At 43.2% G+C, this 23,328-nt stretch overlaps 1 protein-coding gene and 1 long non-coding RNA gene across 3 annotated transcripts in view; both read left to right on the top strand.

Moving 5' to 3' along the window:
* The window catches only part of LOC307218075, a 343,388-nt gene that overhangs the window by 311,754 nt on the left and 8,306 nt on the right, over positions 1-23,328 (top strand). The window lies entirely within an intron of this gene.
* The window catches only part of RIMS4 (regulating synaptic membrane exocytosis 4), a 100,490-nt gene that overhangs the window by 75,353 nt on the left and 1,809 nt on the right, over positions 1-23,328 (top strand). Inside the window, exons 2-5 of one of the 2 annotated variants that reach the window (XM_079979942.1) lie at positions 1,964-2,105; positions 19,347-19,459; positions 21,420-21,521; positions 22,970-23,109. In XM_079979942.1, coding sequence (XP_079836068.1) covers positions 1,964-2,105; positions 19,347-19,459; positions 21,420-21,521; positions 22,970-23,109 — 497 coding nt within the window. The remainder of the gene's footprint in view (positions 1-1,963; positions 2,106-19,346; positions 19,460-21,419; positions 21,522-22,969; positions 23,110-23,328) is intronic. The other variant, XM_079979943.1, reaches the window with a different exon arrangement.

Below are 23,328 nucleotides of genomic sequence, written 5' to 3'. Positions count from 1 at the left end.
TTATTCAAAGAAATGTGGACTGTGAGAGTGGGTGATGAAAATAGAAACTCTTAATTTAAGAGGATGGGCTTTCGAAGGCCAGTTTTTCAGGGAAAGGACTCAGCGTTATTCAGCAGGACATTTTCTCTGCAGATTCGGCCGTTGCAATGCAAGGTGATAATTCTCTCAAGCACACCAAACAATAACATCAAATGTGAAAATTTGGATGTCACTTTGGGAACTGGCATGCAAAACCAGTTGCTAGGAAGTAAAATTGTTTTAAGGGAATAGGTAAAGGTAAAGGGACCCCTGACCATTAGGTCCAGTCGTGGCCGACTCTGGGGTCATGGCGCTCATCTTGCTTTATTGGCCGAGGGAGCTGGTGTACAGCTTCTGGGTCATGTGGCCAGCATGACTAAGCTGCTTCTGCCGAACCAGAGAAGTGCATGGAAATGCTGTTTACCTTCCCACCAGAGCGGTACCTATTTATCTACTTGCACTTTGACGTGCTTTCGAACTGCTAGGTTGGCAGGAGCAGGGACCGAGCAATGGGAGCTCACCCCGTCACAGGGATTCGAACTGCCGACCTTCTGATCTGCAAGTCCTAGGCTCTCTGGTTTAACCCACAGTGCCACATAGGTCTAAATACTCTTCCGTATAGGAACATCTCCCAGGAAACCATAAGGTTATCCAAGTACCTATGTGCAAGGATTTGTTTGCTTTTTTCCATAAGAAGCAGGCATTCATGCTATCTCCCTGCTACATTTTGATCTGCAGTAGTTAGGGATGGGTGGGTGGGTGTGGAATTTGATTCTGTTCAGAATTAAAGCTGAATTTATCAAATCCACACTTTCTGAAACAATATGAGAATCAAGTTATAACCACCCTTTGAAATTGGCTTTTATCCAGATTTTGTAATGCAGTTCCCCAACCAATCAATGTTTTCAAAAACACGTATCTATGTAAAGTGCTTACAATGACTGCATTTGCGAAAGTATCATATGAACATGCAGTATTACATTAGGAGAAAATGCTTGCAAAAATGTGTGCATTAGTCAAAAATACATACAAAAATGTTGAAGATTTTTAATGAAGATTTTCACAAATTGCTGCAGAAATGCAGAGCATTGAATTTCATATTTGGGGGGGGGGGATAAAAACTGAGAGAATGGAAATAGACCAACCCTTCCATCCCTGGTAATGCCACAGACCAGGGAGAGTTTTAACACTTATCTGTTCTTTATATAAATGAGGCTTGTGCTGTAGGTGTAATAATATCTGGTTCTGCTACTTTTGCAAACTGAAGGCCTGGCTTTTTTATCACCCTCAGGCCTCAAAACCCAAGGCTAATTTGCTGGCTTTGGATGTAGGAAACTGAGAAAGTTTCATAATTGTGTGGATTTTTATGGAGAAGCTCTATGTGCATACATCAGTAAGTGTGTAGAAGGATGTGTCACCAAAAGCAAAATGGAATCTAGGGTGTCAAACCCAAGGCCAGCTCAAGACATTTTGCTGCCTGAGGCAAAGAACAATATGGTGTCTCCCCCAAGGCACATACAGAAAGCAACTGGAATGGTAGTTGAATCTTAATCCAATACAAGTGAGAGAACAGTCCTTTCCACTGTGCTTAAAGGCAGCAGGCTAGTGTAGAAAGTACAGAGGAGGCCACATGTCACTCACAGCTCTGGCCACTCCCTGCACCTAAGCATCTGCCGCCTGAGGCAGCTGCCTCACTGTGCCTCACTGTAGGCTCAACCCTCTTCCTGCCACACCAGAAAGTGCTCCAGGTTTCCAGATTCTCTGGTGTTGTCCTAGTTTCCAGATTCCCAAGTACAAATCTTTGTATTTATTTGTTTGCATGTTGCTTTCCACTGTTGTATAGTCTTCACCCAATATCAAAATGCCTAATCACTTTTCTTTTCTTGTCTTCCTTCCCGACTTCCCTTCTTCTCTCCTTCCCATATGCTCTTTGTCTTTGTTTTAGAAGGAGATGGCCGGAAACTCAAAGGTGCCATCCAGCGGAGCACAGAAACTGGCCTGGCAGTTGAGATGCCAAGCCGAACGATCCGACAAGCCAGCCATGAATCCATTGAGGAGAGTATGAACAGCTATGGATCTGAAGGAAAGTAAGTAGCAAGAGGGCGAAGTACATATATCTGTATATCTTTATCTATCTGATCGATCATAAGCAATCTTTAATTAATTGTAAAATATAATAAGTGTCCCCTGCGTTACCTGTACCAACAAATACATTGACAGAGTAGGCATCTTTGAATGGGCTTCCAGGGGACAGTTGCCACTCCACATAAAAACCATAACCCCCAGATTCCCAGCTTTCAGTTTTTTAAAAAAATAAATTTCTAGTGTTTGTGGAACCCGAGATATGAAGCAAAATGTAGAAGCACTATAATTCTTCCTTTCTTTTTTTGTAGGAAACTAGCCTCCTCCCAATCAATGTTTTCCTTTTCCTCCCCACCCCCCACCCCGGGAAAAGTCAATCAATCAATGTGAGACAATGAGCAACGAATAAGTCTCATTGATTTGAGTAGGACCAATATGCAACTTCTTTGCTGTGGATTCAACCCCGAAGTCTGACAACAGCACAAAATTAGCTCAGTTGTGGGATGTCATTGTCTGAATTTTAGAGCCTAGAAGGTCTTCAAAGGTGACTCATTGAGGCGGAAGGTAAATTGTGTTTCTGTGTGCTCTGGTTTCCGTCACGGTGTCCCGTTGCACCAGAAGTGGTTTTGTCATGCTGGCCACACGACCCACAAAAGCTGTCTGTGGACAAACGCTGGCTCCCTTAGCCTGAAAGTGAGATGAACGCTTCATCCCCATAGTTGCCTTTGACTGGACTTAACCACCCAGGAGTCCTTTACCTTTCACCTTTACCTTTTTACCTTTTGGAGAAATGGTTTAAGGTTAGAGATCCTACCAGGCATTATTATTCATTGCTATTGTTTGTTTGTTGTTACCACTCTGCAATTGTAATGATTATGTAGCTGATGCCTTCCATGAAAACCTGCCTCCAAGGAAATAGTTCTGCTATGCAATTGCAGTAAGGTAACTTTGTTCCTTGCCTGCGTTACAAAATTCAGTGAATTTGGAATTGAGGCGTGTTCTTTTGGCCTTGCAGGGAATCTGTTTTCCATGCCAACAACCATTATTTCCTTTCTGTCTGTGTGGTTCAGCCTCTCGGGAACGATGTACAAATATCTTGGATCATCTGTGCAGCATCACTGCACAGACCGGCTGCTTTCATGTTCAGGCTTTGATTGGAAGTGCGTAACAGCCCAGTTCCAAAAGAAATAGAGTACCTTGGTAAAAAGCTGCTCCACTGCAGTATCCTCCAGTTATTAAAGTTAGTGGCATGCAACTGTACCCTTTATATTCAAACTCCAAGTTTACACAGGATGATATAACAGCTCCTTGGCCATCAAGAAGGTGACATGGACAGAGAGATTCAGAAAGGCACAAGATGTGAGCGCTCATGTTTATTCCAAATCATGCTTCCAGTTCCAATTTTGCTCCTAGAATATCGAAAGCATGTTTTGCTTTCTTTGCTGTACTTAGAAGCTTCTGTAATCACAGCCCTTTTCATGCATGCAAATAAGGGAGGCTATTAAAGGGACAATTAATAGGCTATTCACCACCAGCACACACTCACACGCATCAGGAAGCAATAAAATTGCCGGAACTGAGGAATTTGATAAAAAGAACATTGCTGGGAACTTTTACAGGACTTATTTATGAGTAAACATGATAGGAAGCTAAGAGGACGTTGGCCATGGGGAAGGAAGGGCACTGCTGGTGGAAATTTGTGTGGAAACTCCATTCTAATTGCTTTTCCAGCTAACTGCACATACACACACAAAAGTCTTCAGCAGTGCTTAAATGTTGTAGCATGGAAGCAACCTAGGTTAAGAACTCCAGCTACTGAATGCCTAGACCTGTTCTGTGAAAGCAAATACTGAATTATTTCTTTCAGGGAGCATTGTCAAGAGATAACAGCATTTTATGAATTTTTAATGGTTTGCTTGCATAAGTCACTTCTTGTGGCTTAGGACATTCAGAACCAGTATTACTTCGATGGCACATTTCATCCCTCCATGTTTCAGTTCTTGAGAAGTAGCTCACACACGTACACACTCTTGCCTTTGCCATTTGAATATCACCTAGGAGTTAAGATGACCAAGCCCTTACTAGCCTCCCAGCTGAGGACAGATATTTACAGAGACCAGTTGCTACTTACTCATCCTGATGAGCTGCCAAATTAGGAAGCTTGCACATCTCCCAGGAGAGCAGCAAGCTAAGAAGGCTAGTGAGAAGTCAAATTGTTCCTCCAGCTTTCAGTTCAGAAGTTTGCCCCTGGGGAAAGCTGTCATGACGTGAATGCCAACTCACATCCAAGACCTTGTGGAGGTTTAGAAATGGCTCCTTGCAAATCATGGCTTCCAAATTGAGATCCAGCCTCAGGAATAGGTATTCTATTCTTTTTCACTCTCAGGCATAATTTTCCCCCTCTTCTCCCTTTGTCACCTATAACCATGTGTCAGGGGCTCAGGAGCAGAGGCACAGGGAAGAGAGGAGATGGAGAGCGAAGGGGAAGAATCCGAGGGGAGCGTAGGAGAAGAGGACAGTGGACCGAGGGATTCCATGAGCCTCTCCAGCGAATCGGAAGATTCACAGAAGGGGGCGCCAGTGGCCAGGGGTAGGGGGTTCCCAAGGGGAACGCCCCAGGAGCAAGGGGGCAGCAGGGACTCCCAGAGCAGTAGCTGGAAATCAGGACCAGCTTCCCCACCAGAGCAGAGTGGGGGGGAAGAGTCCCAAGGATCGGGGCCAGTGCATTCCCCACCAGGGAGAGAAGATAAGGCAGGGCTGACCACACCTCCATCGGAGAGTCAGACAACGGAGGGGAGGTCAGATCCGGCCAGTGTTCCGGAAGAGGGAAGCAGTGACAGAAGTAGTGTAACGGTCAGGAGGAAGGTCACTGGGTTGGCGCGAGAGGCAAGTTCAAATGTACAGGAGCGTGGGACAGCAGAGAATGAGGATTGGGAACCGGGTCCTAAAGCCCGCCGGAGACAGGGGGAGGAGTTAAGCGACTCAGCGTCAGAAGAGTCCAGAAAGGGGGATGCCCCAGCGGGCAGGAGGACCCAGAGGAGGAGAAAGCAGTGGAAAAGGTGGAGCAGGGCTAGGATCTTAAACTGGTGTCAGAGGGGAGGAGATTCAGACGGGACTTCGCCGGTCTAGGGTTTAAGACGTAGAGCTGCGCGCTGCGGCTTTGAAATGGAAACTGAACCTCAATAAAGACTTTTGTACATAACGACAGCCTCGCGTTGGTCCTCTGTGAGCTGGGACCTAGGGGCAGCTCTGACACCATGGCTTAGTATTACATCTGCGCTGATGCTAATCTTGTTTATTGCTAACTAGGGGTCTTGCATGGTCCCAAGGATGACTTCTGGTTTGCAAATCATGGCTTGCAGGAAACGAACAGGAATCAATCCAGATTAGATTACTGCAATGCGCTCCATGTGGGGCAGCTTTTAAAAAGTGTTTGGAAATCTCAGCCAATGCAAAATGCAACGGCAAGAACGTTGTCCGGTGTTTTATTTCATGGTGTGCATTATTTTGATTTTGTTCAATCTGCACTGCCTCCTTGTTCATCTCCAGGCACAATTAAAAGTGCTGATTATTACCCCAGCCTTAACTGACATTCCATGCTAGGAATATGTGTTGTGCTGACTCTATTTTTCTATATTCCTGTTTTATTCCGTGAAGTTTTCATATGTATTTTGTATTCCTAATGATTCATAAGCTGCCTTGAAGGTTGATTTGGCTGAAAGACAGGATATAAGTTTTAAGACAAGGAATTTTTTTGCACCAGAGCAGATAGGAAAACATGGTTAAAAAAATTAGGGTTGTATCCAACTCAGAAACAATAACTGTTGTTTGGGGGTTTTGCTGATTCAACTGAGAATCTGAAGCTTAGCTCTGACTCCAACAAGGTCCTGGGTATACTATATGGTACAGTTAGCAAGATGTGGCAAGTTAATTATGTTTTACATAATTGCTTCCACCGTGTGTGTGTGCGCACACCCACCCAGTGACTGGTTTTATTGGACGAGCGGACTTCAGGTAAATTGCCCCCAGAATAAAATATTGTGGGCTGCTGCAATCCGAAATGCATTGCAGTTGAAGGCTTTCTTGTTTTCTGCTGACGACCGCTGGGATGATTAGTTTGCAGAATGCTAAGGTGACTTTCTTACATTAGAATAACACAGCAGGCAATGACTTCGGGAGGAGCAGGAAAGGCGCTCTCTCGTTTGATATGGAAGTCAAAACCGTGCTCTGCAAGGACACGTCGTCAATTTGCTCTGCCTTCTCCCCCCTTCATGCTTTGTTTCAGCTCTTAAAACAAAATGTTCTCCTGCCACTTCCCTAGAGGCTGGTATCATGGCATCATGTGGGCTCCACTCTGAGATACAGCATGGAAGGCTGCAGAGACACCTGCAGCTCTGTTTGCCACATGCCTACCTGTGAAACCCAGATATCATTCCTTCTAACAGAGAACCCGAGTAGCTGTGTGACTGTCAGTTTGTAAATTAAAGGAACCTCTCACATATAATGCAGCAGTGTTTGCACGCACATAGTCACTGCAGTGGTGCATACATTTGTAAATAATGAGGGGAAAGGAATGATTGCTGCTGTTGTGAGTGGTTCATTTCAGCCCACTGTTTACAACATCCTTTTTCTTTTTCCTCTACACACCCATGTAAACATAAACCTGCCACTTTCCAGCAACCCTTCGTGCATCTGACTCTGGTCCATAGAAGCTGATGTCATAATATTTAACCAGAAAATGGCTTCCCTCAAAGAATCCTGGGAACGGTAGTTCACTCCTCACAGAGCTGCAATTCTCAGCACCCTTCACCTAAGAGTCAGGAGGATATTGCTGAAAACCATTCCGCTGTACTGCCAAGAGGACGGTGGGAGTACATCTAGCTGTCTATATTAGATAACATCAGAAACAGTCAGGGCTAATCCACTTTAAGAAGTGAAAGTGATGAAGAGAAAGCACATTAATCCAATTGTGAAAGATTATTTGCTCCATTTATTCTGTTAGGTGATCAGTCAGGCAACTTGATGCCGGCAAATTTCCAAAGTCTCGTCTTCTGAGCAACACCAATGGTGTAATAAACATGTTTTAACGTGTATCAGGCAGGTTTATGGCAATTCGCTCCACAGAGGCCTCAAAGTTTTCTCATCATTAGTGCTTTGTTTACAAACAGTGCCTGCCCGCAAAAGTCGTCTGCCTGCAAGGGTAAGAGAGATCCATTATTAATCTCTACTTTGACTAATGCCCACCCAGTGCTCTGTTTGATTCAACATCTAACAGCTCTCCAGGCAAGAGCTGATCAGCAGATTTATGGACTCTCCACAGCAAGTTTTGAAAACCATGAGCATTATTCTTCATTAAATGTTCCTGCCGCAGGTGTTCTCCCAAGATACCCCCTCCATTCTCCCTCCCATTGATGGGAACGTTTGGAATCCATCTGCAAGTCGGAACATTAATTTTCCCTACTTCATTTCCATTCAGCCTGATAATTTGTGATAGTGGCTATTCAATGTCTCAAAAAAACCCCGAAAAATGGTCAAGAAAGTCTCCCCCTCCCCCCCCCCGGACTTTGCTTCTTTCTGGTCTTATTGCTCAAAGGTTCAGATCCAGTGGCAAGTTTTGTGTATTCAGGTTCATTGGCTCATTCTTGTGGTCTATGAGATTACAGGTTTCTGAACCACCCAAATACTGCACATAGTCCAGATTGCTGTGCCTGCTACAGCTGACCGTTTTTGCACAACTAAAATAGAGGAAAAAATACATATATGTGCATACAATTTATATGTGCTAATTTATACTTAGAAATGAAAATTTAGAAATAGAAAGGCGACACGTCTTTGAACCAAATTCTCATGCCATTCCTAGAAGAGCAGAAAGTAGCTTAGTTGCCTTTAAAAGAGATGAATAAACTCACAGAGGCGAAGTCTCTCAATGGCTACTGTAGTGGCGTAGGAGAGCTGAAAATAATGCCAATATATTTCACATCTGGCAACCAATGCACCCCTTTGGTTTCAGATAGTAGATGAGTCTAAAAAGCCTGTAACACAAATGTTCATGGCCCTCTAGCAGCCATGGTGGCTCATTTACCAGAATTTATATATTTAGTGTTGGCACTAGAAATGTATACGCAAAAGCAACTACTCTATCCCAAACTTAAAAATGGAAAGCGTAATGTTGATGGTCAACAAAATAGGTTTAAAGACTATCTCAAGGCATATCTAAAATAAGTACTGTAAACACCAACAGCTGGGAAATACTGGCCTGCAAGCGCTCCAGTTGGAGAACAGCCTTTACCAAAGGTGTCATGGACTTTGAAGGCACTCAGACTCAGGATGCAAGGGAGAAACATGCTAAGAGGAAGGTACGCTTGGCAAATCCACACCTTGATCAACTCCCACCCGGAAACCAATGTCCCCACTGTGGAAGGATGTGTGGGTCCAGCATTGGTCTCCACAGTCACTTACGGACTCATTGTTAAAACCGTGTTTATGGAAGACAATCTTACTCAGCTACGAGTGATTGCCAAAGAAAGAGAAAGAATGATACTCGACTCTGTTCAAACAAAGCCTCTCGTCTCCTAGTCTCTCCTCTGCAGTTTCTTAGCATTCCTTTGAGTTCATTCCATCATTTTCTCTCAGCCCCCTCTCTCCCTGGACTCCTCCAGATGACCTGTTTATTGAGCATTCATCTTCATTTGCTTGCACAAAGCTTACCTATTGATTAAACAATGTCCAGTGTTCACTGAGCATTTGTTCTGATTTGTTTGCTTTGCAGGGAGGTCATACAACAATGAACATTCACCCTGATTTGCTTGCAGGGTGTTTATAGTCTTCCTAGTAATCATTCATTTATCCCACAATTTTCAGTGTGTTTCCCCATCACTTTCCTAACTGCAAAAAGTACAGTATCTTCTTTTTTAAGCAAGCTCGTGCCAGGATTGCACTTTAATCTACCTTGAGTGCACAAATTAAATTCCCAGTATGCACATGAATCTCTCCAGTAAAATAGTGATAATCTGGAAGCACTCCTTGAATGCTTTCATGGTAGCACAGAAGCAGCACAGGATCTACTGTTTGCAAGATAAGAATTCAGCTAAGATAAAAATAAATAAGATACCAAGAGTTGAACCTGAGAGTCTCCGCATACAAAGCAGTTCTGCTACCTCTGGGGGTGTAAGAAGCATCATTTCCCAATCTGCTCTGAATTTGCTGCATGCAACACTGTTTCCATTCCGCTGCAGTATGTCTTCTGCTAAAAACTATGTTATTTGCCTTGTTACCCACTGTGGCAAAATTACAAAATTCACATTATTAATTTTGTAAATTGTGTTGTCATTACATTATCCCACCCCATTCATTTCAGTGTAAAGGAAACACAGTGCAAATGACGGAGGGGAATATAATTAATTAAGTTTTGCTTGTGGACAGAAAACAACAACAGCAAATACTGATTGTCTTTCTTGACATGGGGCAAGTAAGTAAACATTGGCAATTTCTGCTGTTCTTTACCTTTTCACTGACTATTCCAACATCCCTAGCTACTTATAAGTCAGGGGTTTCAAAACTTTGATCAGGCACGTACTCCATGGCATGTCTGTAGATTTGTGGCTGCAGATGGGAGGTAGCAGATCAATCAGATGGGAGGTGGCAGATCAATTTTATTTTTAATTGTTTCTTTTATTTCTTATATTGGCTTTTGCCATGACAGTTTTGAATTCTACAGAATTCAAATTGCAATGCAATAAGATTCGATATATAAGAAATAAAAGCAATAATAAAATGCAATTTAAAAATTATACAGGCTCCAGCACAGCACATTACAATCTCTGCAGGCAGAAAAGTCACTAAGTGGTCTGCCAAGACCCTCGGCAATTTCCAAGTGGTCCATATTGGTGGTGGAGAACCACTGAGCACTTTTGCTGCACAGTGAGCATAGGCGGGTGACTAAAGGGAAGGTTTTCTGAGTGCCAAGGCATGGAGTGGGGGTAGAATCTGACCCTCTTTGGCCATGTGAATCGTTGGGAGTTGCAGAGCAATGGCTTTTTCCAGGTTGGAGAGCTTGGAAAGGTGGACAGGCAGAGTAATGAAATCCTGAGGCTTTTGGTGAGTTGAAAGCTTTGGCTTGGCACTCTGCAGCAGCACTTGGCATGGAAGATCTCAGAACTGCTTTAAAAATAGATTTGAAAAGAGGTCACAAACTCCACACGGACAAGAAAAGAAATTAATGATACGTTTGCCTAAACTTAGCTGCGCGGAAACTGCTTTCCGCATACTAATGCGTCACATTTGGCAGGTTGGAGGGGAACGGCTCCCGCTTGGGATATTCTTCAAAGCATTCCTTGCTGCAAGCAGTTTCCTTCATTAGGCTGCTTGTGCTACTGTCACTTTCCAAAATAGGATTTTAAAAGCAGATCAAGAATATGGGTAAATTATACGGCGGTGGGTGGTGGGCAAGGGATAGTAAATTCGGCAGAGCAGCTTGCAATGGTTCCTTTAAACACTGAATGTAACTGTGGTGTGATATTATCATCATCATCATCATCATCATCATCATTATTATTAATATACCACCCTATAACTGGAGGTCTATAACAGGGCAGTTCACAGGAAAGATCAACATAAAAACAACAATATATACATGCTGGTGAGAGGCAGAGAGCATGACCTGGTATTTGCTGAGCTATTAATATAGCATGTTTAAATAATAAAGGAAATGCACAGTGACCAAGCCTTGATTAGATATAAAACTAAAAGAGATGACTGGTGCAGTATCATCATTATGTGCCAGGCAGCATTGACTGTTTCATCTTTTATTAACTTTGCTGCTGCTGCTGCTGCTGCTGCTATTATTTCTGCCTCATTGTGGTTTTTTCCTGCCTTTTAATATTCTTTAATTGAGTTTTATGGATACTTGTTGGTGTTGGGCAGGGCTGGGACACCTATGGCACTCCGGATATTTGTTGGACTCCAACTCCCATCAGCCCCAGCAAGCATGGTCAAGGACCAGGGATTATGGGAGTTGGTGTCCAGCAAGCTCTGGAGAGCCACAGGTTCCCCAGCTGCTCCTTTAGGATTTTGACTCTAAATTTAAAAGCTGGATAGATTGTATCAGTGATGGGCAGAATGTCATTCAGGATCTACTGGTAGATCTCTGAGTTAATTGCAGCAGATCGGCAAGGTGGAAACTACACACGTTTAAAATTTTGTGAAAATGCTTTTTTTAATTGTTTTGAAAAACACATTGAATTTGCTATAGCTCACTGCTGCCATCTAGTGTCACAACTGCATATTGCGCTTTACAACACATTCAAAACATTTTATTTGCAGCTGTATAGCTGACTCCTCTGTCTCTCAGAAACCCTAAGTTGCAACACAAGAGATGCTGGTCCATTTGGGTGAATGAAGCACTGCCCCACCAAACTCAATATGCTATTTGCCGGCCCCTCTTCCTAAAACTACTTAATTGATGGGACATATTTTTTTTATAATACCGTCATACCTTGGAAGTCAAACGGAATCTGTTCCGGAAGTCCATTCGACTTCCAAAACGTTCAGAAACCAAAGCGTGGCTTCCGATTGGCTGCAGGAAGTTCCTGCAGCCAATCGGAAGCCGCAGAAGCCCCATTGGACATTCGAGTTTGAAAGAACATTCGCAAACCAGAACACTCACTTCCAGGTTTGTGGCGTTCGGGAGCCAAAACGTCTTGAGTACTAAGGCGTTCAGGATCCAAGGTACAACTGTACTGCCTTTGGAACGGTTCACAATCTCTGATGGCTGTGCCATCGTGATATGGTGTGTTGTTGTATCGGTTCAAGTGTTGAAGCAGGACCTGGGAGGCCATAGTTTGAATCCCTGCTAAGCCAGGTAGCATCTTGAGCCAGTCACCATCTTTCAGCCTCACAGAGTTGTTGTGAGGATAAACTGAGGAGGGATGGGACCAGGCATGCCACCTTCAGTTCCTTGGGGGAAAGGTGACATGAAATGCAATAAATAAATAACCTTTCTCTTATTTCCCTAAGTAGACAATCTGGAAGATACTAAGCAGATATCTGATTTTTACAGTGCAGACCAGATGTGTTGCAGATGCCATAAATAGTCACTGGCACTTAGCAAACACCAGCAGGGATGCTTCAGAGCCAAGAAATTGATTTTGCTGTTGTTTCTTCTGGGCCTAGAAATTAAATTCCAATGGGTTTGTTGTGAGGGTGACCTTGCTTATATTTAACATGTGTTACATGAGTAACTGAGCTCTTGCAAGCAACACCGCTATGATCTAACATCTCTTGAGGACATTATATTTGAGTTTACTTTAGTCTGGGTGTTACTTGGGAACACTTCATAAAGAAAAGAAAACATATTGGTGTTTTCCCTTCAAAGAGGCACAGATGAGAGAGCTGGTAATCGTGTGAATGGAGATAGCAGACTGGTTATGCATGCATGTAATGGTGTAGGAATGCTATATTTTCATTTGTTTTGTAGCAAGCCAATGCTTGGCTTCTAATATGCTGTCTGATCTTCCATGAAAAGAATCCTTGCTCTCATGGAAAATCCTTTGATCCATCAGAGGCTCCCCACTGGTAGAAGAGCAAAGATGATTTTTTTTCTCTTCAGTTTCCTCCCTGAAATAAGGTTACCCGACGTTCTGGGGACAGTCCCCGGATTTACAAATCAGTCCCCATACAAAATCCATTGAAGTTGAAAAGTGTCCCCAGATTCATTGAAAAAAATCTGGTAACCTTACCCTGAAACCCCTAACACCACCTGTCGTACTGGCCCATTGGTTTCACTAATTCTCTGAGAAAGATTTCCAGGGCAAAGAAGTTTCAGGGGAATTGGCAGAGAATTGCCAGAGAGAGCGCCCTGTCAGCAAAGTTCATGACCCCATGGACCAGAGCACGCCAGGCACTCCTGTCTTTCACTGCCTCCTGCAGTTTGGTCAAACTCATGCTGGTAGCTTCAAGAACACTGTCCAACCATCTCGTCCTCTGTCGTCCCCTTCTCCTTATGCCCTCCATCTTTCCCAACATCAGGGTCTTTTCCAGGGAGTCTTCTCTTCTCATGAGGTGGCCAAAATATTGGAGCCTCAGCTTCAGGATCTGTCCTTCTAGTGAGCACTCAGGGCTGATTTCCTTCAGAATGGAGAAGTTTGATCTTCTTGTAGTCCATGGGACTCTCAAAAGTCTCCTCCAGCACCATAATTCAAAAGCATCAATTCTTTGGCGATCAGCCTTCTTTATGGTCCAGCTCTCACTTCCATACATCACTACTGGGAAAACCATGGCTTTAACTATACGGACCTTTGTCGGTAAGGTGATGTCTCTGCTTTTTAAGATGCTGTATAGGTTTGTCATTGCTTTTCTCCCAAGAAGCAGGCGTCTTTTAATTTTGTGGCTGCTGTCACCATCTGCAGTGATCATGGAGCCCAAGAAAGTAAAATCTCTCACTGCCTCCATTTCTTCCCCTTCTATTTGCCAGGAGGTGATGGGGCCAGTGGCCATGATCTTCGTTTTTTTGATGTTGAGATTCAGACTATATATATATATATATATATATATATATATATATGGAAATAATTTTTATTGAAGATTTTCTTGAATTACTAAAGAACATGCAACGTCACTTTTCTTTTCTTTTCCCCAGATCTTAAAATCCCCTCCACACCATAGATTTAAATCTCTTGGCTTCCCACAGAGAATCCTGGGAACTGTACTTTGCCACTAACAGAGAACTAAGGTTCCCAATACCTACATTCCCAATAAACTACATTTCCCAAGATTCTCTGGGGCAAGCCATGTGCTTGAAATGCCTTATTGTGGATGTGGCCTAAGCCTCACGGTGCTGAACGAGTATGAATGGAGCTCGCCCTGCTCATAGCTTACAGCTTTGTGTTGAATTCAAGCAGTGCTGCAGCAATCCCTGACCTCCACTGACTTTGTTCAGACCTGATGATACAGCACATACTGGTTTGTCAGCTGCTGCTCGGGGCAGATTCACCCATCTGTATAAAGTTCAGAGGAGGAGTCAAGTACTGCTTCCAAAGGCCGCCTGAGCTAATTTTATTAAAATCATTAACATGCTGCCATAACAAGTTCATCATTAATTGTAATGACTAGGAGGCAAAGGTCATAGAAGAAGAGAAATTGGATATCCCTTTGAAAAAAAGAAAAATGCTGATCATCAAGAGGAAGCTTATTGAATCCATTTTGTCCTCCAGGCTCAGTTGTATGAAGGGTGCAGACGTTTCTCCCAGGTTTGATAGAAGGAATATAGTGTGCTGCTTATTAATATTTTGTGTAAAGAGGAGCAGCACCTTCTCTGCTATAGCACCAAAAGCCTCTCTGCTGACTGGATTACTTGTCCTTTCCAAAGTGCAGAGGAACATGCTGATAATAAGAATAATTTATTATTTATACCCCGCCCATCTGGCTGGGTTCCCCCAAGAGAATATTAAAAACTTGATAAAACACCAAACATTAAAAAACTTCCCTAAACAGGGCTGCCTTCAGTTGTCTTCTAAAAGTCAGATAGTTGTTTATTTCCTTGACATCTGATGGGAGAAGGCCCTCTGCCTGGTTCCCTGCAACCTCACTTCTCGCGATGGGGGTGGAGATCCTCCTTCAGGTATACTGGGCCAAGGTCATTTAGGGCTTTAAAGGTCAGCACCAAAACTTTCTTAGCACCTTCTTGATAGGGTTAGGTGGAATCACACTTGCGACTCTGGTAGCATGTGTATTGATCAAAACAGGGGTCGGTTACACAACTCTGGAAACAGCATAGCAAGTGGTTTGATGGTGTGTGCCTCAGTTTGCGCATGCAGTAAAACTGCCGTGTAGTTGCGTTGCAGTTATTCAGGCCTCCTTTGAGAAGAACCATAGCTCAGTGGTGGAGCACATGCTTCACTTGCAAATAGTCTCAGCTACAGCCTCCAGCATCACTTCACATAGCGCTGGGAGAAACTCATGTCTGAGTTTGACAGTGGAGCCATCATCCTTGGAAGATGGTGGACTCTCCTTCCTTGGAAGTTTTTAAGCAGAGGTTGGATGGCCACCTGTTATGGATGCTTTAGTTGGGATCGTTTCCAACTCTACAGTTCTATGATTCCACGATCAGTGCCACTTACCTCTGTGTAAACACGCCATAGGACTGGGCTGCACAACACTTTGCTCTTTAAAGGTTTGTCATCACTGTTACTATTAAGGTAGCAGCCACAAATGATGAAAACCAAACAATAATGGAAATAATTATAATGAACGAACAATAAACTTTGTGATGGACTTCCTTGCAGAACGTTTGTTCAAAGGCCACATTCAGAAGCATTTCCTTCAAATAAATTATAACACATCTGAAACATATACAGGAAGATGTGGATCACAAGGAACAGGCTTGTGATAAAATCTGTTTGAATCAGAAGCTGATATATTTCACATACTGAAATAACCAGAAAGGATAAAAATAAAACATGCTTCAGCTCTAATTCAGTGGTTAATTTATATGAGAAGTGCTAGAAGCCTCAGTCTTTGATCAGACACTGCCCCCCTCCCTTAATCCTAGAGAGATGTAGCCCTGCTGTGGTTAGCTCATTGGAAAATTAAAGTCACTCTGCACAGGTGGCATTTTTGCTGTGGCTTCGGCAGGGTTTCATCCTGTCCTTGATGCTGCTTAACATCTACATGGGAGCAACCATTAAGGGATGTTGGTATGTAAACAACAGCCAGCATTGCTTTATCATCTGAATCAGGTGTGCCTGTGTGGGTGTGCCTAGACCAGTGATGGGTGAATTAGCACATGCATTGGGGGGTGTCCTCTTTTGTTGTGTTGCTTTTTGTGAGGGGAATAGCTATTGGAAGAGAATTCAGAGGCCATAAACACCTCCTTCCTCTCTCAGAACAAGATTTTATTAAAGAGATTCCCTTCTTATTTAGCGTTTCCATTAGGACACACAGCATTTGCAGCAAGACTGTTCACCGCTGTCAGTAGGTGTCCTCTCGACTAGTCAGGCCATGCTTCCCTCATATGACCTCCCCAGCTTTTCAGCCATCTTTCCTGGGAAGCTGCTCCACATTAATGTCAAGCGTAATTACAAAACTTCTGGCGCTGTCACATGCATCGCCGCAGGGAACGCATACCAGACCAGTAAAATGGTTCGCTGCCTCCTAAAATCGGTTTCTTGGAAACGAGTCTGTACTCGGAGTCAAACATTCGCTAATGCTTTGCCTTTGCTCGGTGCAACATCTTCTCCTGCAATCGCTAAATAATAGCTTCCAATATGCTAATTTAACTGCCTATATATCACTTATAATTTTGTTGAGAAGTCAGTACAGGGTTGTTGATGTTTTGTGCCCAGAATTGCTCTGTTTGTAATATGAGCTAGCCATCCACCCACTCCCCATGCCAAGATTGTTTTCTCCTTCCACCCACACAAATAGGTCAAATGCTGAAGCTCTGTGCTCTCCATCTCTTTCTATGGAAGTCTGTGTCATTACAGAGAAAGGCATCATTATCTGTACTAAGAAGGGCAAGCATGCATTTGCACCATGTCTGCTGTGCAGTGTGCCTGCAAGGACTTTATGTTAGCTTTATAGATTAGTTGCTCTAAACCCACAAACCTTTGCATGCAATCATTAATAGGTGTCAAAACCCCATTCAGTTAGAAGTCGGCTAATAATGGGCTGACATCATCCATAATGGGACATCCATTTTTGCGGTCACATTGACATATGAAGCTACCTTGCATTGTTCTGTTGAGCTCAGTATTATCTATCCCAGCCTTCCACAGTTTCCAAATGCTTTGGACTACAGCTCCCGCTGGCCCAGCTGTCAGGGATGATGAGACCTGTATCCCGACAATAATATCTGGAGGCCACAAGTTGGCAAAGGCTGATGTCCATAGAATGGCAGCAGCCATGGGAGTTTGAATTGCCCGCCTGTGAAATTGGCCATTCACAGGTGGGCATAGATGAGCATCACAAGGAGGGCGGGGCCAACTGGAAAGCCACCAGAGTACGTTCTCCGGCCTTATAAAATGGCCCAGCTCCTCGCCCTGGCACTGCAGTCTGTGGAAACGTGGCAGCATAGTTGAAAGAAATGAAAATGTTGTTTTTCCCCATAAAAGGCCAAAAGGTCACAACAGCTAAGTAACCGCCAACTCGCTTAGAAGCTTATCTTTAGCAGGGATTGTGGTTAGAGAGCCCAAAAACAGGGCGTCTTGCAGTTGAAATGTGGTTTATCTATATCAGCAGACATAGAACCCGTGTTCGCCTATGGTGGTCGTGATGTAGCATTATCACTCGAGTCAATGTGTCAAAACCTAGGAGCATGGACCAAATAAGGATGAAAATAATCAGAAGTAGGTGGTGGGTAAATTCAGAGTAATGGGAGATGTCAACAAAGGCAGAGATTTTAGTATTTTAATTAGGCGACCGCGATAGGCTGTGAACCCTGACGTACCCAGCCAATGGGGAAACGGCAGGGAAACTGCACTTGGCTATAGGGGATATAAGCTTGTGTTTTGCTAAATTTGGGTGTGCTTGCTTTCAGACACCCGCTTCTTGCAAGAATGTTTGTAATCAATAAGCTCTTTGCTGCTTCACCAATTTTGTTCAGATTCTGTTTGTAGGTTCCCAGGACCCAGAGTCTTGGGACCTATGTTTTATAACTAACAGTAGTGTAATGTTACAGGTAGGTAGCCATGTTGGTCTGCCGTAGTGGAAACAAAATTTAAAAAATCCTTCCAGTAGCACCTTAAAGATAAAGGTAAAGGGACCCCTGACCATTAGGTCCAGTCGTGGCGGACTCTGGGGTTGCGGCGCTTATCTCGCTTTATTGGCCGAGGGAGGCGGCGTACAGCTTCCGGGTCATGTGGCCAGCATGGTGAACCAGAGCAGTGCACGGAAATGCCATTTACCTTCCCGCCGGAGCAGTACCTATTTATCTACTTGCACTTTGTGCTTTCGAACTGCTAGGTTGGCAGGAGCAGGGACCAAGCAACGGGAGCTCACCCCGTCGTGGGGATTCGAACTGCCAACCTTCTGATCGGCAAGTCCTAGGCTCTGTGGTTTAACCTACAGCGCCACCCATGTCCCTTAGAGCCCAACTAAGTTTGTTATTGGTATGAGTTTTCATCTTCAGATAACGGTTAAAGTGTTGGACTATGACCTGGGAGACTTCAAATCCCCACTCAGCCACGAAGCTCATTGGGTGACCTTGGGCCAGTCACCATCACTTAGCCTAAACTACCTCACAGGGTTGTTGTGAGGACAAAACGGGGGGGGGAGGAGAACCATGTATACCACCTTGAGTTCCTTGGAAGATAAAGGTGGTATATAGATGTAATAAATGAAATAAATAAACTTAAGATTGGGAAAATGGGCAGAGGCAAAATGGTCTGATTGATATGTACAGTTGGCCGGGAACATCTGAGGCATCAGGATTCAGCATTTTTATTGAGATATCCAAATTCACATCACTTTAGAAGCATTGCAGTTTCTGATTGGTGTACCATGATCTCATTGGTGGCATAATCAGGAAATTAAATTCTTCAGGATAATAATAACAACAATAAATTCCTTCAAATTTATGGGAGGAGGAAGGACGTTAGCATGGGAAATATGCCAGAAATTAACAGAGGGTCAGAAAGAGACCAAAGTGAAATTATATGAAATACAAGGAAGCAAATCAAGATGCACCTCAACAGATTTAACACATCCTACTGTATAATTTTCAGAATCCTACTTCTGAACAGGATCCATTCAGCTTCGCAATGAATTTTTAATTGTGAGAGGGAATTTCTGCTTTCATCTACTGTGGTTTCCATTGAGTATAAATACAGTACGGCTAAGTCTGGTTGGCTCTAGATTCCCTCCTAGATGTAATAGCCTCAGGAGAGAGAGACTGCACATCAGCAAAAAATTAATTGCATGCCATTCGGACCCCCAGGCAAAAGAGTTTCAATTTTTCCTACTGTATTTGGGGGAGGGGGGAGAAGCTTGATACAGGAAAATGACACCAATTTCCCATGTTGATTTATCATGACGATAATTGTTTTGTCTGTGATTATCTGTAACTACACTAAGCACACATCCCTTGCGGTTATGGGAAGAAACTGAAAGCGTGTCAAGCCAGTTTGAAAACCAGCGAGACTGGAACTCATGCAGAAATAGCTCTTCATTTTACACATATTTCCAGTTAGCTTAAGACTGTGTATTTAGCAAATCTCGAAACAATGAATTACATGAACCAATTTATTTTGCAGCTTGAACTTCAATGGAGTTCACCTGGCAGCCGCTGGGCAGTTCAGCGATTTCCTGGGCAGCATGGGGCCTGCACAGTTTGTGGGTCGCCAAACCTTGGCTACTACCTCCATGGGTAAGCAAGAGAAAACCATTGTTTTTTTATGAATGTGTTTTTGTGTTTGAATAGTGCTATCAATGCACATGATGCTTTGCAAAGAGGAGGTTTGCCAGGTTGCCCTATCCTAAGGGGCTTACAAATTTATAAGCAGACAGAATGACACAACAGAGGAAGGGAAAAATAAAGGAGGGTGCTTAGATTTGACCTCTTTATTGTGCATTCATCCTGATGCAAAATACATTAGATGAAGATGGCTATTCAATGGGCATTCACCTTTATTTCTTTGTGGGGCACCAAAGCAAGTGTAATCTCACACTTTGCAATGTATTTCCCCACTACTTTCCTTATCGCAAAAAGTCTGCTCATCTGGGCAAGCGGGTATGTTGCACAAACCTCCCAATCAGCTATAACTGTCCAACTTGAGTTTGCTAGTCTGTGATTGAAGCACCCACCTCCTCTCATCCGAGTAGCGAAGAAAACATGGAGTTGCTTGTGTAAATCAGAATGTGTGAGAGTCCCTTAAAGCAATGCACGACCTGTATTTTGTGTGGTAATGCATGGGCATTAAAGATAAATCAAATTACTTGAGGGAAAAGTCTTGATAAAAACACAGATTGCTTTAAAACATCCAACAATATTTACATTATAACAAGATATAGTAGAAGAGCATGCAACATACATATAAAAAAATCCAAATGGTGATAGTTGTAATAAGCAAAAACAAGTTTCAGAATAAAAGTTTTTTGAGGCTTCTTAAAAGGTTAGCCTTTCTTTGGAAAGTCTTAGCCAAGTGATCCCTTTGAACATGTTGGAAGGAAGAAAAGAGAAGACGCCATAAGGTATCAAAAACCTTTTTGTGTGTGTGTGGGGGGGATTGAACTGTGTCTAATATTTATACTCAGTGCTTTTTTCTTTTTAAAACAATGTTTAGGGGTACTCTCATTTTCCTACTCACATTGAAATATTGCCCTTCAATGAGGCCAAACTTAGATTCACAAAATGTTTAGGGGTATGTGTACCCCTGCGTATCCCCAGAAAAAAGCACTGTTTATACCCTTTAAATTAGATAGGTCAGCAATTATCAACCTCTCTCTCACTCTCACTTACTCTCACACACACACACAAACACACACACACACACACACACACACACACACACACATCATCATCATTCTTGGAATTGTTTGCAGTCTAGTTTTATCTTCTACACATAAGCATTTCAAACACTGGACTTTAGGTCCTGATGAGTTCCATACCACCATATAACTGCTTTCATGCTGCAGAAATATTTCTACTTGTTCATCTTGTCATATTTCCAAACACATATTAACCATAGTAGTTTAACGACGTTCCTTCCCCTTAAGGTCATTCTTTACTCTTTCATGGATCAAAATTCAGCTGGTGAAATGCAGGTGAAGTTTTATTCCACCATTTTCACTATACACTGTGTGAAGCAGTACTTCCTTTTTCTTGTCCTGGAATTGCCTACCCTTCAGCTTATTTAGTGGGAAAACAACAATTTCTATTTTTTCTCTGCAACATGCACAATTGTATGTACCTTTATCATGCGTGTGTCCCACCACTGATATTGGTGCTCAAAACTTCTGAATGCAACCTTCTCCTGATGTCAAATAACATTTCAAGAGATCATTCGAGGAAGGGCACATAGTTTGGAAGTTGTCACTTTGAAAGGGTGAGTTGATTCAAAGACTCTGGCAGTTAATATGCCTCGTGGACCACTTTGAGACAAGGAAGGCCCATGCCTCAATTCCATCCTAGTCAGTGAGTTCTGCTGTCATTTTATCCCCATCTTTCTTGCCTCTAGATAATCAACTTGTTGCAAGGGGAAGCCTGACTTGTACCAGATGATAATCACTCTGCAGTCTCTAATGTTTAAGAGAAGTTAGAGCAGTGAGCAGTGGTTCATAGAGATCTTTTTGACACTCACTTACTTTTCATTTTGCTTCCTGTCCAGGTGATGTGGAAATTGGGTTACAGGAGCGAAATGGACAATTAGAAGTGGACATCATTCAAGCCCGAGGACTGACTCCAAAGCCTGGCTCCAAAACCCTGCCAGGTAGAGTGTTTCAGCCTCTTTGCCTCTCCCAAATCCTGGGTAATAGCATTGATAAAAGATGCTTGGTTTTTACAAGGGAATAACTGATATGATAAGATTGTGGGAACTGGAAGGAGTGGGAAGGATGGTGTGGTGTGTGCCATCTGAATTTTGCAAGCATTCCTTACACGTTATCGCAAGATTCTCACATTTTTGCAAGGTTCAGATAATTTTTAGATGAGCAACCAGTTCTTTGCTCATCTCTAACAGGCTGCATAAACACCATTCCCTGAAAGTGCATGTAAAGCATGTGGGTCAACACACACACACACACACACACACACACACACACACACACACGTGCTGAGAACTGTGGTTTGTAGAGGGAGCTGGGAATTGTAGTTCTCTGAAACACAGTTCTCAGGATTCTCTTGGGAAATAAGTGTGCTTAAAATCAATGGTGTGTACACTGCCATAGACACAGGGCCTCAGAGTGAGGTGGCTGCCTCAGACAGCAGGTGCTGGGATGTGCATTGAGAATGAATGGGGCAGTATTGGCAGCCCATCCAGGGATTCTCCTATGCTGGAGGTTGGGGTGGGGGAGATACTTCATTTGGTTTGCATTTATCAAATTTGCACTTTCCAAAACAATGTGAGAACCGAAACAAAGCCATCCTCCAAAATTTGCATTTACCTGAATTTTGTGGTGCACTTCTTCATCCAGTGTTTACAAAAACGCATTATAGTATGTAAAAGCGTGGATAAAAACGAATGCGTCAATACAAATAACATACAAAAAAATGCATTGTATTAGGAGAAATTCCTTGCAAAAATGTGTACATTAGTCAATACCACATATAAAATTGTGCCTATTTAGGAGAAACTTGAACTAAAATTCTGAAGAATTTTCCCGAGGTTTTTCTAAAAAAATACCTGCAAATTGTTGCAGAGATGTGGAGTGCTGAATTTAAGACTGGGGGGAAATGAGAAACAGATAGAACCAAAATAGATAGATCCTTTCATCCTTAGTGGAAAGACAGAGCTCTGTGTAGCAAACAACCCACCTTGCTCCCACTAAGCAAATCTGCTGCTCTCAGGTGTGAAGGAGGATCGCATCCCATCACCAGTGTTGAAACAAGATTTAACTTCCTGTCCAATCAGCACCATGTTGTCCTGCACTTCTCAGGCAGCAAAAAGTCCTGATGTGATCCTGAATATACTTGCTGCATATGTGTGATGATGGCTAGAGATAAACATTGTACCAAGGCCAGTCACAGGCAACCTCAGCGTCACTCAGACACCAAGCAAGGCTTGGAAAGACCACTTCCAACAATATGTTGGAAGCTTTTCTCTCAAAACAAACTTTTCTTTTTTAGTAGCTTCATCTGAGCAAATTGATGGTGGTATTCATGGGGGTTCCCTGTACTTAACACGGCAATACAACCTTTTACCCTGTGTTATTCTTCCAGCTGCTTACATCAAGGCCTATCTACTAGAAAATGGGGTGTGCATTGCAAAGAAAAAGACCAAAGTGGCTCGCAAGTCCTTAGATCCGCTGTACAACCAAGTGTTACTTTTCCCAGAGAGTCCACAAGGCAAAGTACTGCAGGTAAGATGGACCTGTCTGAGGCCTCCTGGCAGATCTCACAGCTAGGGTTAGGGTGGCCTGTGTGGTCAACTAGGATGTAGCATTCGTAGGGAGGCACTACACAGGGAGTGGAAGTTGTTTGTGCTTTTTGATGAGTTGCCATTCCGCTGAAGAACTAAGGAGGCCATGTGTCCTACTTTGCAAAGGACAGCCCTCTACTTGAAGGACTGTCCACTCTAA

Source organism: Podarcis cretensis (assembly GCF_951804945.1).
Source record: "Podarcis cretensis genome assembly, chromosome: 6".
In the NCBI taxonomy this organism is placed as follows: domain Eukaryota; kingdom Metazoa; phylum Chordata; class Lepidosauria; order Squamata; family Lacertidae; genus Podarcis; species Podarcis cretensis.
This window is presented reverse-complemented; position numbering and strand designations above follow the sequence as displayed.